At 36.1% G+C, this 18,323-nt stretch overlaps 1 protein-coding gene across 3 annotated transcripts in view; it reads left to right on the top strand.

The window, feature by feature from the left end:
* SKIC3 (SKI3 subunit of superkiller complex) overlaps positions 1 to 18,323 on the top strand; it is a 140,912-nt gene that overhangs the window by 86,726 nt on the left and 35,863 nt on the right. For all 3 annotated transcript variants that reach the window (XM_081230448.1, XM_081230446.1, XM_081230447.1), the window contains exons 20-31: positions 1,581 to 1,757; positions 1,846 to 1,990; positions 2,158 to 2,236; positions 2,326 to 2,387; positions 2,501 to 2,557; positions 3,987 to 4,055; positions 6,354 to 6,428; positions 7,638 to 7,779; positions 9,900 to 9,993; positions 12,581 to 12,658; positions 15,133 to 15,257; positions 16,293 to 16,416. In XM_081230448.1, coding sequence (XP_081086574.1) covers positions 1,581 to 1,757; positions 1,846 to 1,990; positions 2,158 to 2,236; positions 2,326 to 2,387; positions 2,501 to 2,557; positions 3,987 to 4,055; positions 6,354 to 6,428; positions 7,638 to 7,779; positions 9,900 to 9,993; positions 12,581 to 12,658; positions 15,133 to 15,257; positions 16,293 to 16,416 — 1,227 coding nt within the window. The remainder of the gene's footprint in view (positions 1 to 1,580; positions 1,758 to 1,845; positions 1,991 to 2,157; positions 2,237 to 2,325; positions 2,388 to 2,500; positions 2,558 to 3,986; positions 4,056 to 6,353; positions 6,429 to 7,637; positions 7,780 to 9,899; positions 9,994 to 12,580; positions 12,659 to 15,132; positions 15,258 to 16,292; positions 16,417 to 18,323) is intronic.

Below are 18,323 nucleotides of genomic sequence, written 5' to 3'. Positions count from 1 at the left end.
AGTACTCAAGTTAGACATAGAATTAAATTTTTTTGCTCTTAAACATCTTTCTTTCCCTACTTGCCCTCTCCTGTGTGTCGTGTTGATTTGCTTGCTCTGGAATTGCTTTGCTTTGAACATGAACCAAATCTGAAATGAAAACTTCATTCTTTTCTCCCACTGATTTTTATTGCTACTTTTCAAGTCTTATGTAATACATATAGCTCTTTCCAAAGAGGAAGGTATTGTGAAGAGGGGTGTAATTTGTTTGAACTAGTATTTAAGGGTAAATGTGAACCTTTGAGTGATGATACTTCAGCTACAAATACTGCCTTTCCGAGTCTGGGGAATTTTGTTCTGGATAACACTCACAACTAATTATGAGGAGGTAATCAAAACTTTTAAAGTGATATCCCCACATTTCTATTTACTTCTAGACTTAAAATTCACACTACCACAGTTCTAGTGTAAGGGTGATAGAAGTTATTTCACTTTACAGATATTTTATTTTTTATTGAACTTAAAAGGAGATAAGAGTTTAGGTTGCTAAAATTGCCAGTGTTTTCTTTTCTGTTTTCCTCTCTTGTTTTCTTCTTTCATGCTGTCAAGTGTAGAAATTACACTAAGATATTTAGGCAGAAGAGCTACAAATAGTGTTGTCCTTCCTCCTGATCTCACAGTGGGCTTTCAGTGATGACTGAAGTAATTAATCTTGTTTCTCAGGAAGACATTGAAAAATGATTTTTGGCTGGACTCCATGAGTAGAAAAGGCTATGAAAAATGTTCCATCTGCTTGCCCATCTGCCAGTAACATAGCTGTTTGTGATAGCTGATTATCAAGACTTGGCTTAATTGAGAAATTGCTGTGTTTTATTTGTAAGATTTTGAGAAGAGAAAAGTGAAGAGAAATGAATAACTGAGATTTTCTCATTCTAAAAAGAAGTGCCCTTTATCACCATAATTAATATTTTTATTTACTTTTTGAGCTTGTCCACTGAGTCTTTCTTGCTTCAATAAATACAGTTTTTCACATTCTCATGTTTAGATCTTTGGTATTCTGATCTCAGAGAGTAAAAATCCTTTGGACCACCAAATATATTTTATATTTACTAGTCCTTTTTTTTTCCTTAATATGTGAGGGAAGATCTGCAAGCAAAACCTAAGTTTATAATAATCAACTATGAGACAGTTACCAACTTGACTGCTTTGGTTTTTGTTTAAATAGACAAACACAAAAAGCATCGTTTAAAAAATTCAGTATTAAGGTAAATTGGTCCTGGAAAATTTATTGATTTATTTATGTGATTTCTGCTGCTTCTAAGAAAAATGATAAAGAGCACCAAAGAAATGTTTGCAAAGTTTCTGTCACTTAAAACAGTCAATTCCTTCTCCTTCCCCTCTTCCTTTCTTCATAATAAGGAGGTGATAAGATATAAGATGGCTGGAAGGAATTCAGTAAAGCATTTACTGCATTTAGCTAAGGAACTAAATCAAAATTGTATGTATACTTTTTCTGTTTTAATTGTATGTAGTAGTGAGGGAGATAAACGCCATACTTTTTGGAAATAATTTGTAAGGATCACACTGTTTCTTTTTTTTAGGGCTCTGCAGCATCGAGCTGATGTGTCTTGCCTTTGGAAGCTAGTTGGGGATGCTTGTACCAGTCTGTATGCTGTCTCACCATCTACAGTGAATGTTAGTGTCTTAGGAGTCCTCCTAGGTCAGAAAGAAGGAAAACAAGTATTAAAGAAAAATGAGCTCCTCCATCTTGGAGGAAGGTAATTTACAAAGATTGCCAGTGGATGACCTTCAAATCAAATTAGAACATCATAACACAGTATAACATTCACTTTTATATTTCCATAGGTGTTATGGTCGTGCATTAAAACTGATGTCTACATCTAACACGTGGTGTGATCTTGGAATTAATTATTATCGCCAAGCACAACATCTCGCAGAAACAGGCAGCAACTCGAATGATCTTCAGGAGCTGTTGGAGAAATCTTTGCATGTATGGTTTTGAGAAATTTTTCATAAACTTTTAAAAAAACTAAGGGCTTTTCTGAAAGATGCTTTTGATAAAGTAAATTCTGTAGTGTTTTCACATAAAACCACATTTATCTTCATATAAATGCTAATATTCTGAGAAATAAAAATTTATCTACTTTTACTTTTCAGTGTCTGAAAAAGGCTGTGAGACTTGACAGTAATAATCACTTATACTGGAATGCTCTTGGTGTAGTTTCATGTTACACTGGTAAGAATTGAGTAGCAGTTCAATATTTTTAGAAGATTGCCTGTTTTCAGGCAGTAAAGTTCAGTTTTATCGAAGTCTGTATTTTTCAGGTATTAGAAATTATGCCCTTGCTCAGCACTGTTTCATCAAATCAATCCAGTCAGAACAAATTGTGAGTGTTACGTGTCTCCGTCTGTGCAAAATAACTTCAAAATTTAGTGTTAATGATTTTCTGAGACTGCTATGTAGACAAGGGACCTAATTTTGTATATGTGTGTTTTTTAGAATGCTGTTGCATGGACCAACTTGGGAGTGTTATACCTTGCAAATGAAAAGATTGAGGTACATATATTATCTGTTTTGTCCTATTAAAAGTGAAGAACATTTTCTATATATGTTCTCTTCATAATAGCTTAACTTGTTGTGGAGAAATACTTTGCACATTGTTATCTATCCAGCATGCTCTCTAAGATGCTAGATCATTGATAGCGTTCACTTTATTATATTGAATAATGAATGTGTAAGATTTATTTCCCTTTCCATGTCGCAAGAAATTTCTGGTTTTATAATTATGTTGTTTTTTTCATTTGGAGATTAAAATAATTCTGTTATGAATTATTTGGGTGTTTTTCTTTTTATCTTTTACACATTAAGAGGAGACCCATGTAGGCTGTGTTGGGGACGGAGTGATGAAGTAAGGGCATTTATTAGTACTCTCTAGAAACTTAAATTTAACCTTTGCTTGGTAATTTAGATTTGCCTTTAGCAGATATTAATCCCTTTACATGCCACAGTGTAAACTGTCATCCTTGAAGAGTTGTATATAGAGAATTGGAACTACAGTAATGGGGAGCATGTTTATAGGTCATGTTTAGAAGTTTCCACAAATCTATATATAATAGCACATCTGTACTGTTTTGTGTTTCAGGCAGTATATTGAATATCATCCTTTTAAAATCACTTCAGTGGTATTCTCAGGGATACATGAAGTCACTGCAGAAATTGCTTTAGAAGATTGTAAATAGAATGAAGAAAAATATTAATTTGGATCTTAAAATATGTGAAAATATTTTTAAAAAATTTAAACAAAGCCAAGTCTTAGTTAATAAGCTACGAATGTGGTTTTATGGTAGTGTGGTGCAGTTGTTGCCCATGAGCTTACTTTCTTATGAGAAAAAAAGACTGTTTCCTGCCACACATAGATAGATTATTGGTAAAACAATATAAAGCAGCATATAATAAGTTATTCTCTGTAGCAGAAAAAAAAAGCATACGATTTAAAGTGTCCCAAGTGGGGTAACTTGAAAGTTTCCTAACTGTTTAGCTCAGATTTATGTTGACCACTCCTTTCGCCCAGTAGCAGGTCTCAGACCTCACTGGTTGTTAGTTTTTATCTTCCCAGTTGAGCTCCAAGAGAGGGGAATAGATTCAGCCTTCTCTAGTTATTTCCATCAGACCTGTGGCTTAGCAAATAGATGGGTGATTGGTTCAAAGTTCTGTAGACTATGAGGTAGACACCTACAGTGACCTTTCACTGAGGACCAGAATCCCTAAGCCTGTAGAGAAATCTGTTGAATCTGGGACTCTTTCAGGACTATATTTAAGACATAGTTTTAAGCATTGCCAATTGTGCTTAAACAGAGAAGTTTTAGGTTCATTTGTATTTATGTTTACAAGTCTGACTTTTCTTATTCTCTTATGCTTTTTAAATATAAGTGCTTTAATACAAAGTTTATAAAATGGCTTGTTATTTTTTGCCTTTTTTTCCTAGCAAGCTCATGAAGCTTTCAAAATGGCTCAATCCCTTGATCCATCTTATTTAATCTGCTGGATTGGACAAGTAAGATATATAACGTATTAAACAGATTAACAGATTAAAAATCTGTTTTATAACATGTTAATAGAAAGTGGTATAAATAACGTGTTAATATAAACAACACTGATAATAATGATAGCATTTGAGGGCTTACTTTGTGCCGGTTGCTGTGCTAGGCTCTTTGTGTGTGGAAATTGAAGCTAAAAGATCCTAAGTATCATGCCTAAGGTCATACAGCATGTAATGATTAAGCTTTGATTTGAGGGACTTTGAACACCATCATTCTGCCATTATTATTCTTAAAAAATAAACCTAGAACTCTGTTAACATACATTTATCAAAAAAATGAATATTTACAAAGATCATTTTGATTATGTTCTCTCATTTTCTGTAAAATCTTCATATTTGATTTGGTACTTGTTTATGAGTACCCACCCGCCCCCACCCGGCAAAGTTTAGATTTTTGTACTGTCAAATAGAAATCAGGTTACTAGTCTGAGTCTGTCACTTACTAATTGTTTTACCTTAACATATCACTTCTGGATTTCATTTTTCTTACCTGAAAAAGAAGGGGGGCTTCCCTGGTGGCGCAGTGGTTGAGAGTCCACCTGCCGATGCAGGGGACACGGGTTCGTGCCCCGGTCCGGGAGGATCCCACATGCCGTGGAGCAGCTGGGCCCGTGAGCCATGGCCGCTGGGCCTGCGTGTCCAGAGCCTGTGCTCCACAACGGGGGAGAGGCCACAACAGTGAGAGGCCCGCATACGGCAAAAAAAAAAAAAAAAAAAAGAAGGGGATTGGCCTGAGTGGCCTCCAAGATCTTGTCTAGTTGAGAAGTTGTAATAAATTAGTAAGTGGTTGATTGTTTCAGTTCAGAGACTAGTGGGAGCATCACCCCTATTAGAAAATCATTCATCAGGGATTAGATATCTTCTATTGTACTTTGACTCTTGGGTCTGATTCTAGTTAATCGGTGAAACGCAGAGTTAGGAAAGGCAAACTCCTGTTGCCATTAGCTGTGGTAGCATCTGGGAGCAGTGGCATTACTACATTAATCTCTATGTAAGGTTTTGGACCCAGGGGGCCTGAGAATTTGCATTTCTAACTGCTCCCAACTGAGGACGATGCTGGTGGTCCAGGGCCTTCACTTTGAGTAACACTGCTGTAGGTCAGTAGGTCATCAGAGATGACCTGAGATGCTCTGAGATGCTCATCAGAGTCACTTAAGTATTTTTTTTCTTATTTTTATTTATTTATTTTTAAAATTTTATTTATGTTTGGCTGCATTGGGTCTTCATTGCCGCACGTGGGCTTTCTCTAGTTGCGGCGAGCGGGGGCTACTCTTCGTTGCAGTGCGTGGGCTTCTTATTGTGGTGGCTTCTCTTGTTGCAGAGCGTGGGCTTCAGTAGTTGTGGCATGCGGACTCAGTAGCTGTAGCTCGTGGGCTCTGGAGCGCAGGCTCAGTATTTGTGGCGCACGGGCTTAGTTGCTCCGTGGCTTGTGGGACCTTCCCAGACCAGGGCTCGAACCCGTGTCCCCTACATTGGAAGGCAGATTCTTAACCACTGTGCCACCAGGGAAGTCCCTTTTCTTATTTTTAAATTATTTCTGTTCTTAAAAAAAAATTATTTCAGGAGGTAATTAGTAGATTTAATTAAAATGGTAACAATAGAGTGTGGCTTAATATTAATTTCTTAATTAGTAATGTATGATAACTAAAAAAAAAACCCTGCTTTCTTATAAAAGAAAGGTGAGCTTGAAAGTAATTTTAACTATCACATAATCTATGAAGTCAGTGGCATAGATATAATATTTAAAATCCTGAGGCAGTTTTAAAAAATAAGCATGTTGAGACTCTACCCAGATCTATGGAAGCTAGATTTCTAGGGGAGAGGATCTCCTTTTTAAAAGCTTTCCAGTTGAATCTGAGGTGACCCTGTGATTAACAACTCTAATCCAGACAAATACCAGTATGAATAGATTGGGGGGAGGGAAGGGAGAAGGTAGCATAGCTTTATCAGTGTTCTGAGGAGTTTTATGTGGATTATTTCACTAACTCCGTGGTTGCAAATGGAGTTCTGCAAGCATCTTTCAGCTTAAGGGCTAATTTAACAAGTCATTCTGGTCCTCTGAACCATGGGAATACGGTAGCCAAGATTGAAAAAGAAGTTAACTTTTCTTTTAAGCACAGCTAGTAAACCTTTGGTTCCGCCAAAGAGTTTCATTTATTATTATTAATATTGTTAGTAGGAGTTGTAGTAGTAGTAATAGTAGTAGTAGTAGTCCTTTTAAACACATTAAGAGCCTCCTTTTTCCTTTTATAGGCTCTAATTGCAGAGACAGTTGCAAGTTATGACACCATGGATCTCTTCAGGCACACTACAGAACTCAGTATGCACGTAAGAATTTGAGCATTCTTCAGGATTCATTAATGAATAAAGTACTGTCCTTCTTGAGAAAATGAATACATAGTGGTATCAGATGTTAATGATAGCAGTTGTCTCTACTCATCATTCTTTCTTAAAAAACAGATTAAACTGTCATTAAAGAGCTGATGAAGAAATGACATTGGGATTCAATAGATGAAGTAGTCATGTAGAATAGAAACTGAGACTAAAAAATAAACCACCATCGACATATGAATGGATAAAGAAGATGTGGCACATATATACAATGGAATATTACTCAGCCATAAAAAGAGACAAAATTGAGTTATTTGTAGTGAGGTGGATGGACCTAGAGTCTGTCATACAGAGTGAAGTAAGTCAGAAAGAGAAAAACAAATACCATATGCCAATACATACATATGGAATCTAAAAAAAAACCCAAAAGGTTCTGAAGAACCTAGGGGCAGGACAGGAATAAAGACACAGATGTAGAGAATGGACTTGAGGACATGGGGAGGGAGAATGGTAAGCTGAGACGAAGTGAGAAAGTGGCATTGACATATATACACTACCAAATGTAAAATAGATAGCTAGTGGGAAGCAGCCACATAACACAGGGAGATCAGCTCGTGCTTTGTGACCACCTAAAGGGGTGGGATAGGGAGGGTGGGAGGGAGGGGATATGGGGGTATATGTGTACTTATAGCTGATTCACTTTGTTATACAGCAGCAACTAACACAACAATGTAACACAATTATACTCCAATAAAGATGTTAAAAACTGGTACGTCCATACCTACAGAATGCTAAGCAGTAAAAAGGAGTTAACCATTAATACAAAAAACAAATGAGATAAATACTAGAGTTGGTTGACATTTCTCGATTATTTATGAAAGTGTTTTAGAATTCTTTTGATTGGTAATTATTTGTTGACCTATGGAAATGATGCTGAGAAGAAGTAAACCAACCCATCAGGAGGGGCTCTGTTTTTTCCCCTTTATTTATCCTGCTTGATTCTTCTACTTAGGTTTGAAGCAAGTGATTTAAATATGTTCTTAGCTGTGTTGTATCATAGTGACCATTTATTTAAAGGCACTTACCAGTTGACTTAGAAGACTAAGATGTGATATTTACTGTATTGAAGTACATTGTTTCATTTCTTAATTTTTCTTGACAGATTTATTACCCTGTGTCTACTTGTTAACTTTGGCTTTTTTACAGACGGAGGGAGCAATAGGTTATGCGTATTGGGTCTGTACAACATTGCAAGATAAAAGCAACAGAGACACGGAGCTGTACCAGTACAACATCCTCCAGATGAATGCAATTCCAGCAGCACAAGTGGTTTTGAGTAAATACACAGGTAAGGCACCTGTTATACAAAGGCAAGATATATGAATAATTGTTGAGATAATTTAAAGAATTTAAATTAATTAAATTTAAAATTAATTCCAAATTAAATATTAGCTCCTTAAGACATGAATTTGCCCTTTCCCCCCCACGGCCAAGTATTCTGCTTTTTAAACTTTACTAAAGATTTTTGAAGAGTGCTGAAAATTGTTATTACCTAATGATTGAAGGTAGAAGTGATTTCCATGTTGTAGTAGGAAGCATTTTGGAGCCTAATGGTCCTGAGTTGCTGCTGTTCTAGCTCTGCTGTTTACTTTCTCTGCAATCTTAGGCCAAGCATTTTACTTCCCTTAACTTCTGTTAATCTTGGGAAGTAGAGATAATAATACTGAGGTTGCAAAGATCTGAGAATTCAATGAGGTAATATGCTTTAAGTTCCAAACCCAGTGCCTTTAACGTCCCACTTTAACACCTGATCTTTCTTCAACATACTGGAAAAATATGTTTAGCCTTAGGAAAAGGACAGAATGGTGAAATTTAATTAACCATCTATTGTAATAACTTTCTTCCTTAATAAAACTAATATTGGGTTTAGTCTCAGCTCCACCACTTAGTAGCCCTGATGAAACCTTGGGCTTATTAACCAAATTGAATTTTAGTTTTCCTACCTATAATACAAGAGTGAAAGTATCTGTTGCTTAGGGTTTAATGAGATGATATATATAAAATGTTATGCAGAGTACCTGGCATATCCTAGATGCTCAAGAAATGTTAGTTTCACTAGCATCTTATTTATCCCTCGACAAAATTCTAATAAAGAAGCAAGGCATTTAAGCAGTAATATTGACAGTTGAATAATATGAAGAATCAGATAAACTGAAAAGCAGAAGAGAAAATACCTCATCATTGTAATATGCAGGATGGTAATACTCTTCCTGCATTGAGCCTGGGGCACTTGAGTAGAAGGCAGTTCATTTATAAACATCAGCACTTTGGGACATTAAAATGTTATGCAGTGTGCCCAAATGAATGACTCTAATGAATACCTAGAGCCTCTGAGAAAGTGTATGATCAGAAATTTTACTGATAGGTTTCCTTACAGAATGGGAAACGTTTGTGAAGGGTTTACATAAAGAGGTAAATTTTTAGCTTTCTGCAAAATTCAGATACCTAGAACAACAAACAGTCTCTGACAGGTATAAATAGCTAGGTTTTTGAGTCTGTAGTGGAGCCGTATCATATATTCATTTAACAAATTCAATTATATGTGCTTGGCCAAAAAAATATTAATTTAGAAGCAGAAAAGAGAGAGGGGGGACAAGAGAAAATGCAGATAAATCATTTGTCCTGCTGACCGTTGGCCTCAGGGTGAGAGTGGATGAAGGTTATGGGTCTCCTCTTAATTTGACTCAGTTTGGTGACCTTCTTGTGTGATGACCTAAGAATTTCGCAAGAATCACTTTAACCGTGTGATTTTTACCTTATGCTTTGACAGTTAGAACCTAACCATCACATAAGATGTGATTATACTCTACTGTTAAACAGTTTAAGAGATTTGAAGGCTTGCTTCCCAACACAACTTAAGTTGATCAGATGTGTTTCTTTCTCCCTGCACATTAGTAGATATATGATGTTTTTTGACATTAGAATTCAAAATACTACACTGAAAGTGCCCAAATCATCTTCTGTTTCTAGAGTACAGTACTGAATTAAAAAAAAAAATACATAGAAGTTGGAACAGAACCACCAAGAGAAATTGTTGCTAAACTTAATCACAGGAAGGTTTAAGTGACTAGCCAAAGAACTGGATTTCCTTACAATTCAAATGACCAGTTTTAACATGAGCTATGATTTCAAATTGTTATACCTTTGGGAATAAAAAAGTGTTTAAACTTTAAAACATAAGTAGAAGCCATATGTAACTATAGATGTTACTCAATAATTTGAAAGAGTTCTGAAGTGATTACTGATACTTTATAGTCAGGATAAAATCAGACTACTATTCTTAGCAATGCCCATGACCTCAGGAAATAATCTAGTGTTTAAAATATTGAAAAAAATTGAAAATAAAACTCATATTTTACAAACACACCATTATGCACATGCAAAGAAAAGATATTTTTGGATTTCCAGAAAGAATTCAGAATTATGCTCCAGCTTTCACAATGTTGGGTTACTTAAATGAACATCTACAACTGAAGAAGGAAGCAGCAGATGCATACCAAAGGTAAAGGCTCCCTTTAATTGAAATGTGGTCCTTATTTGTCAGTTGGCCTTTTTAAGGTATAGTCTCATTTTCATGAGGAAGGTACTAATAAAATGTTCTGATTCTTTTCCTGATCTTTCATTATTTATTATTATTACATTTTGTATATGGAAATATACAGTTCTAAATTTTCAGCTACATTTTCATTTCTATTGCTCAACCTGAGAGAAAGAGAGAGACAGAGAAGAAAAAATAAAAACCAAACCAAAAATCCCCTCAGGTTTTAGAAAAATCTGTCCCTTTACAGTTTGTCTTGCTTTATTATTAAAGATGTGTTTATTCAGAGAAGAAATGAGATTTAAAGCATGAGAAAAAATTACATGTTATTTTGAATCACTTTAATGTCTACTATATCGTATTTATTCATTCAGTAAATATTTGTTAAACTGCTATGTGTCAAGCAGTGTCCTTTGGCAGTGGCAATTTAGCAGTGAATTAAAACAAACACAGGCTCAGTTCTCATGGAGCTCATATTCTGGTGGAGGGGAGGCGCATTGTAAGCTAATAAACATCTGTTATGGTAACAATTGCTAGGAAAGAAAATCAAAGTAAAGGACCAGACACTAGAGAGGCAAGCAGCAAATTTGAGATAGGTTTAAGAGGTAGGTTTCCTAAGGAGGCAATTAAGGCCTGACCTGAATGAAGTGGGGCCATAAGCCATTTGGTTATCAGGGAAGGAGCATTCCAGGCAGAAGGAGCAGCAAGAACAAGTGCTCTGAAGCAGGAGTGGACTTGGTATGTTGAAGAAACAAGGACAGCATGCTTGAGTGAGATGACCAGCCGGGAGAGTGAGAGGAAATGAAATCAACTTGAAGTTTTATTCTCTACAAATTAATTGATCTGTGGGGCTTCCCTGCTGACGCAGTGGTTAAGAATCTGCCTGCCAATGCAGGGGACACGGGTTCGAGCCCTGGTCCGGGAAGATCCCACATGCCGTAGAGCAGCTAAGCCTGTCCGCCACAACTACTGAGCCTGTGCTCTAGAGCCTGCGAGCCACAACTTCTGAGCCCACGTGCCACAACTACAGAAGCCCATGCACCTAGAGTCTGTGCTCTGCAACAAGAGAAGCCACTGCAATGAGAAGCCCGTGCAATGCAACGAAGAGTAGCCCCCACTTGCTACAACTAGAGAAAGCCCACGCACCAACAAAGTCCCAACGCTGCCAAAAATAAATTAAAAATTAAAAAAATATTTATCGATCTGTGAATAAGAAAATCACTGTTGATCTCATGAGTACTAGACGAAAAGTTAAAAGGCCTGATTGCCTAACCTCTGAGGCACATCACTGCCCTAAATCTAAATAAACAGATGTTTAGAAGAAGCCTTGTCAGATAATAAATAATCGAGTTGTCCCAAATGCTTTGCCATCCTTGTATGGATCTCTCTGTAGTTAAAGAAGTAATCACTAGATGGTACTGGAGGCTGTATAATCAAGAAGTTATTTTGCCAGGTGTATGTGGAGAGAGGTTTATGAAAACCCACAATTCTATTTCTTTCAACATTACAATAAAGTTACTAGTAAAGAAACTGTAGAAATTTGATAGGATACAACAGTGAGCAGGATTTTTAAACAGAGAAAACTAGGCAGCTTTAGAATGCTTGCTACTTTTTTTGGTATACATTATAATCACAAATATTGTGAGTCTAACACTGGTTATGCCTTTGCTTAAAATGGCAACTCCATGGTCACTTGGATATACACCACTCTTTCTTGACTGATCACCACTGTTGTTTTCTCCTTAAACAAGTATTTGAGACTTGAAATTACAAATTAGGTATAAATCTAACCACAGGTACAGCCTTTAATATGATACTGTTTCTGTAATACTGTCTTTTAGACTTCTCTGGCAAATTTTTGTTTTTCATGTAACATCAGGGGCATTAAAAGCTTTTCTTGGCTATTTCTCCCTGGCTAATCTTTAACAGAAAAAAAAAAGTCATTAAATATCCAACTCCTTTAGTTGTTGAGACATTTCCCTGCTTGCCCAAAGGGGACTGAGCATGAGAAGGTAAAAATATGGGCTGTCAGCATGTTGTATTTATTCTAAGCCTCTTGAGACTCCTGATGACTCATTCCTGTCTCTGAATTCATTATTGGTTAAATATCTTTCTGTATGTAGCAGGTAAAGGCACATGAAAGCACTTGATTTCCTGGCTTCCTACCTCAAACTTCTAGTATATAAATAATTTTAAGAGTGTACTATGTACTTCAAATTCTATATACTTCAAATATGTCAAAACTTTAAAACATCAACCCAGTTGTTCCCCATGTTTAGATTAAAATCTTTGGAATATTTAAAGCTCAAGTATGGTAAGTGATTTCTCTTATTAAGAGGTCACTTTTTATTATTTTCCTGACAATCTAAAATCTATTAAGTGCTTTTGTGGTACCAGTTTAATAAAATATAAATAAGCTGTTATGGAACTAGTTAAATAATTAGTAGAATTAAATGAAGAAAACAAAAATCTGTAGATTCAGTTAAGGAGGATGAGTAAAAGAATGCTATTGCACGTAGATAATTTAAAATACCTTGTCCTTTTTTTAAAGGGCAATTTTGTTGTTACAGACTGCAGAAGACAGAGATGCTTATAATGTTACAATAAGAAATTATGGCAGATTGTTATGGTAAGCATATTTTTCCCATTAATTCCATGAATCTAACAGGTTTTTCTGGTGAAAGCTATGGGGCTAGTGAGGTGATGACCAGTTTCCAGAGTAGCAGGTTGTGTATGAATGAGTACGATGATGACATTCCCCCAGGATACATCATTCCCACTGTACCAAGCTGTGTTAACAGTGTCCTGTCCCTGTAATGACCCCGAGCCCCAGTGTCCTTTGTGAGGACCAGGTTTAGCACTGATGTTTGTGAACTAGACAGGAGAGGTAGTTACTGTGTCTAATAGTAGAAGCCTAGTTAATTGGAAGAGGATTAGATTTATTCTGATTTGATGTATATTCTTAAACTGGGGGTGGGATTAAGGGTCCAGAAACCCTTTTGAGATAGTACACAAAAATTTTTGTATGTGTGCATTTTGGGGGTGGGGAGGGAGCAATATCACGTTCTTCAGAGTCTCAAAGACTTCCGACTTCAAAAAAAAGATTGAAAAAAAAAAAGGTTGGAAATCAATTGTTTCAGAGGATAGAACTCGGTTGGGACAGGAGGAGTGTTAATGGGAAGAAGACTTTTGGCTCAAGGAGGCATTCCTCAAATTGAGAGCTGCCCCAGAATTGAATGTTCCAGTTTGAAACACATTATTAGAACTATGGTTTGATATTTTGGGATTAGTACCTACATCTTTTAAGGAGCTACATACATAGTAGAAATCGGAGGTAGCCAGTTCGTTTCTTTTATAACCATATAACTGAATCATATCTATAGACAGAAAATTTTCCCTGTTTTGATTGCTTCTCCTTTTAATTCTTTTAAATCGTTGTGTTTAGGAGTTGATAGAGCTCTGTCAGTTCCAAAATTTTGTTGTAAGAAACTGTATAGAGCAAAGTATCTGTTCTCTGTAGTTAGATGTTTCATATAATGTAACTGTTTTAGAAGAAAATTTATACCTCCCATTGAAAATAGGTCATCTGATTTCTTTTTGATTTGTTTTTATTATGAAATATATTAAACATGCAAAACACAACAATAGAGTATGGAGCATAATTTAATGAATAGTCACCATTCAGATATAACAGATCTTAAAATTCTGTTAATAGGTTTCAGGTTTCTTTTTCAAAAAAAAAAAAAGTTACAAATAAAGTTGAAGCCCCTTGTGCCCTTCTCTAGTTCCATTCTTTTCTCTACAAAAGTTATCAAATGTTTGAAAATAGTGTTCATTAAAAAAATACTTTAAAAATACATGTTTGGGGGGCTTCCCTGGTGGCACAGTCGTTAAGAATCTGCCTGCCAATGCAGGGGACACGGGTTCGAGCCCTGGTCTGGGAAGATCCCACATGCCGCAGAGCAGCTAAGCCCGTGAGCCACAACTACTGAGCCTGCGGTCTAGAGCCCGCATGCCACAACTACTGAAGCTTGTGCTCCTAGAGCTGGTGCTCCGCAACAAGAGAAGCCACTGCAGTGAGAGGCATGTGCACCGCAACGGAGAGTAACCCCCTCTCACCACAACTAGAGAAAGCCCACGTGCAGCAACTAAGACCCAGTGCAGCCAAAAATAAACAAATTAGATTAATTAGTTAAAAAAAATACATGTATGTATCTATAAACAATCTAAGGTAGTCCTCTTCCCTTCATTAAATATTTATCAAAATTTGAGTTAATGGATTTTTAAATTCTTTCACCTTCATAAAATTAATTTTAGAAGCAAATATTGCCTATATTTTTAGCTCCCACCCACACCTCCAAGATTAAAAAGATATTATGAAAAGCTTTCTAATAACACATTAAAAATAGAAGCAGTTTCTGATTGTAGTGATAGATACCAGAAATCAGAGTCTCAAAGGTACAGTGAGTCTGTTCCAGGTGGTGGCAGCTTCTCTTCATTTTTAAGTAAACAAAACACATTTTTTTATTTTGTTATTAAAAAGCATTCTACTTTAGTATCATGTATAACAATTTTTACTTTTATTCCTATTAAATACAGAAAAGATAATGTATAGTTTTGTCTGTGGGATTTTAGTGTATCTATATGCCCTCCAAAAAAATGGATGTGCAGATAAACAGTTTACACGGAGGCTGGGTTTGGTTATGACTTGCTAAGCTTGTCAAAGATGCTCATAGGGTAATATTTAACTAACATATTAAGCTTAAAAAAATAGAGTTCTATATCAAAGTCAACTTGAAATTATTTTTATAACAGTTTAATTCAAGTTTGTTAAAAAAAAAGACAGTTTGTAATTCAGCAGAACTGTTCATTTTCACCCATAATTTAAAAGAAAAGTGTGAAGTTAAATCCCCCTAGTGCATCCTGTTTGAAATAAGTGATATGCCTTCTATTTTAATATAAGGCTTTTCTACAGCTTTAACACTGATAGATGAAGTAGGTAAAGTTGTTAAAAGAGCTTTAGTATAATAATATTTCTGAATTTTGATGATATAAGCCAAAATGTTTTTTGATATTAAAAGTAAGTTATGTTTTGCTTCTTAGTTCTATTGGTGAATATGATAAAGCTATCCAGGCTTTTAAGTCAACACCCCTTGAGGAGTTAGAAGACATCATAGGTTTTGGATTGGCTTTATTTATGAAGGGTCTGTATAAAGAGAGCAGCAAAGGTAAGTGTGTTGCTTAAAGCTAAAGGATACTTTCTACTTTTCCAGAGCTGAGAAGAATTTAATCATGATGAGCTTACATACAGAAAGATGTAATATTAAGACGGGGGTAGGGGTTGCAATGTTTATTAAAAATCTGACTAAAAGTCAGGAACGTTAAGAGGTACTTTTTATCTGTTCCTTCCTTTAGTACATTATTATGATGAATAGTCCTTTTAGCAGTGTTACGAACTGAATGTTATCTTTATTATTTAGATGAGGAAACAGACCCAAGATCAGTTAGGGTACATGTATAAGGTAGAATTTGAAAGCAAGTATTTACTACTCTACAGTGTTTCAATGTACATTTCTGATAAATGAAGGCCTCAACCATTGTTAATAATAATACATTTTGGTTTCTCCAAAAATGCTTGTTGAGTGCATTTTCACATATATGGCCCAGCCTATGTGTGGTGCAGCTCATTTTAAGTGCTGCTTAATGGAGTTGCTGGTCTGTACATGGGAATGTGGGTGATACCTCAATGGCTGTAGACCTCCACTTCTTTTGAAGATAGTGATTCAAACCTACCTGTAGATTCTAAAGAAGGAAATTGAGAAATATCACATAATAACCCAAATGATATTCTCAGAATCACCTTGGAACAGCTAAACCAAGTTAGATATTCTAAATTTTTATTCCATTCACTTGAGAGCAAGGGAACAATAAGATGTAATTTTAGTTAGACCCTTTAAAAAAATAAGCTTCCCCGGTGGCACAGTGGTTGAGAGTCCGCCTGCCGATGCAGGGGACACGGGTTCATGCCCCAGTCCGGGAAGATCCCACATGCTGCCGAGCGGCTAGGCTCGTGAGCCATGGCCACTGAGCCTGCGCGTCCGGAGCCTGTGCTCCGCAACGGGAGAGGCCACAACAGTGAGAGGCCCGCGTACGACAAAAAAAAAAAAAAAAAAAAATAGTATTAGGAAAGGAAAAATCCCACCATTTGTCAGTCGGGATTGCTTTTATATTGTTTTGTTTTTGTTTCCAACTCTATGTAACAGCCTATGAGAGAGCCTTGTCTACTGTTGAATCAGAGCAAGACAAAGCTCATATCTTGACAGCTCTGGCAATAGCGGAGTATAAACAAGGAAAAATGGACGTAGCCAAGACATTGTTATTTAAATGGTATGTATAGTTGACATCAACACTCGACATGACCAGATACTTAAATATGGGGTTAAAATTTGGAGGAACGTAAAATGAAGTTCTTAATGTTTCAGGAACATTTTTGTGAACAAAAGGGATTGGACCCACCTGGTTCTGAACTGACAGTCACAGGTGGAGCTAGAGATCATGGCTTAATTCTTAATTCTGGATTCATCCAATCCTTCAAAACCATCCTGTACTCTGTGTGTATTATATATTTTTTTAAACCAGTAATTGATCAGCTGATCTTTTAGGATCATAAAATTTTAATGAAGGCAGTCATTAACTGGCTTGTTTTTGGCCCCATAAGTTCCCAAAGAGACTTTTTCTCCTCTTTCCTATTCAGGTTAACCTGATAAAGTTCATTTAAAGTTGAGTCTTTAAAAATGTGTATATACACCAATATAAATTGTAACTGTTTCTTTATTTTTGGAATAATTTAATAAAATAACAGTCTCTGATATCTGTGATTACTTATATGGTATATTTTTTTAAATAATTTATTTTATTTTAATTTTGGCTGTGTTGGGTCTTGGTTGTTGCGTATGGGCTTTTCTCTGGTTGCAGTGAGCAGGGGCTACTCTTCATTGTGGTGTGCAGGCTTCTTTTTCTTTTTTTTAATTTTTAAATTTTATTGTATTTATTTTTTTATACAGCAGGTTCTTATGAGTCATCAATTTTATACACATCAGTGTATACATGTCAATCCCAATCGCCCAGTTCATTACACCACTATCCCCACACCCCCGCCGCTTTCCCTGCTTGCTGTCCATATGTTTGTTCTCTACATCTGTGTCTCAGTTTCTGCCCTGCAAACTGGTTCATCTGTACCATTTTTCTACGTTCCACATATATGCGTTAATATACGATATTTGTTTTTCTCTTTCTGACTTAATTCACTCTGTATGACAGGCTCTAGATCCATCCACGTCTCAACAAATGACCCAATGTTGTTCCTTTTTATGGCTGAGTAGTATTCCATTGTATTTATGTACCACATCTTCTTTATCCATTCGTCTGTTGCTGGACATTTAGGTTGCTTCCATGACCTGACTATAAATAGTAAATAGTAAATACTGCTGCAGTAAATAGTTCTGCAATGAACATTGGGGTGCATGTGTCTTTTTGAATTATGGTTTTCTCTGGGTATGTGCCCAGTAGTGGGATTGCTGGATCATGTGGTAATCCTATTTTTAGTTTTTTAAGGAACCTCTATACTGTTCTCCATAGTGGCTGTATCAATTTATATTCCCACCAACAGTGCAAGAGGGTTCCCTTTTCTCTGCACCCTCTCCAGCATTTGCTGTTTCTAGATTTTCTGATGATGCCCATTCTAACTGGTGTGAGGTGATACCTCATTGTAGTTTTGATTTGCATTTCTCTAATAATTAGTGATGTTGAGCAGCTTTTCATGTGCTTCTTCGCCATCTGTATGTCTCCTTTGGAGAAATGTCTATTTAGGTCTTCTGCCCATTTTTGGATTGGGTTGTTTTTTGTTTAATATTGAGCTGCATGAGCTATTTATATATTTTGGGGATTAATCCTTTGTCCATTGATTTGTTTGCAAATATTTTGTCCCATTCTGAGGGTTGTCTTTTGGTCTTGTTTATGGTTTCCTTTGCTGTGCAAAAGCTTTGAAGTTTCATTAGGTCCCATTTGTTTATTTTTGTTTTTATTTCCATTACTCTAGGAGGTGGATCAAAAAAGATCTTGCTGTGATTTATGTCAAAGAGTGTTCTTCCTATGTTTTCCTCTAAGAGTTTTAGAGTGTCCAGTCTTAAATTTAGGTCTCGAATCCATTTTGAGTTTATTTTTGTGTATGGTGTTAGGGAGTGTTCTAATTTCATTCTCTTACATGTAGCTGTCCAGTTTTCCCAGCACCACTT

The sequence above is a fragment of the Mesoplodon bidens genome (assembly GCF_964165515.1).
Source record: "Mesoplodon bidens genome assembly, chromosome: 4".
Classification (NCBI taxonomy): Eukaryota; Metazoa; Chordata; class Mammalia; order Artiodactyla; family Ziphiidae; genus Mesoplodon; species Mesoplodon bidens.
Note: the sequence above shows the minus strand (reverse complement) of the source record. Positions and strands in the feature narration are given on the sequence as shown.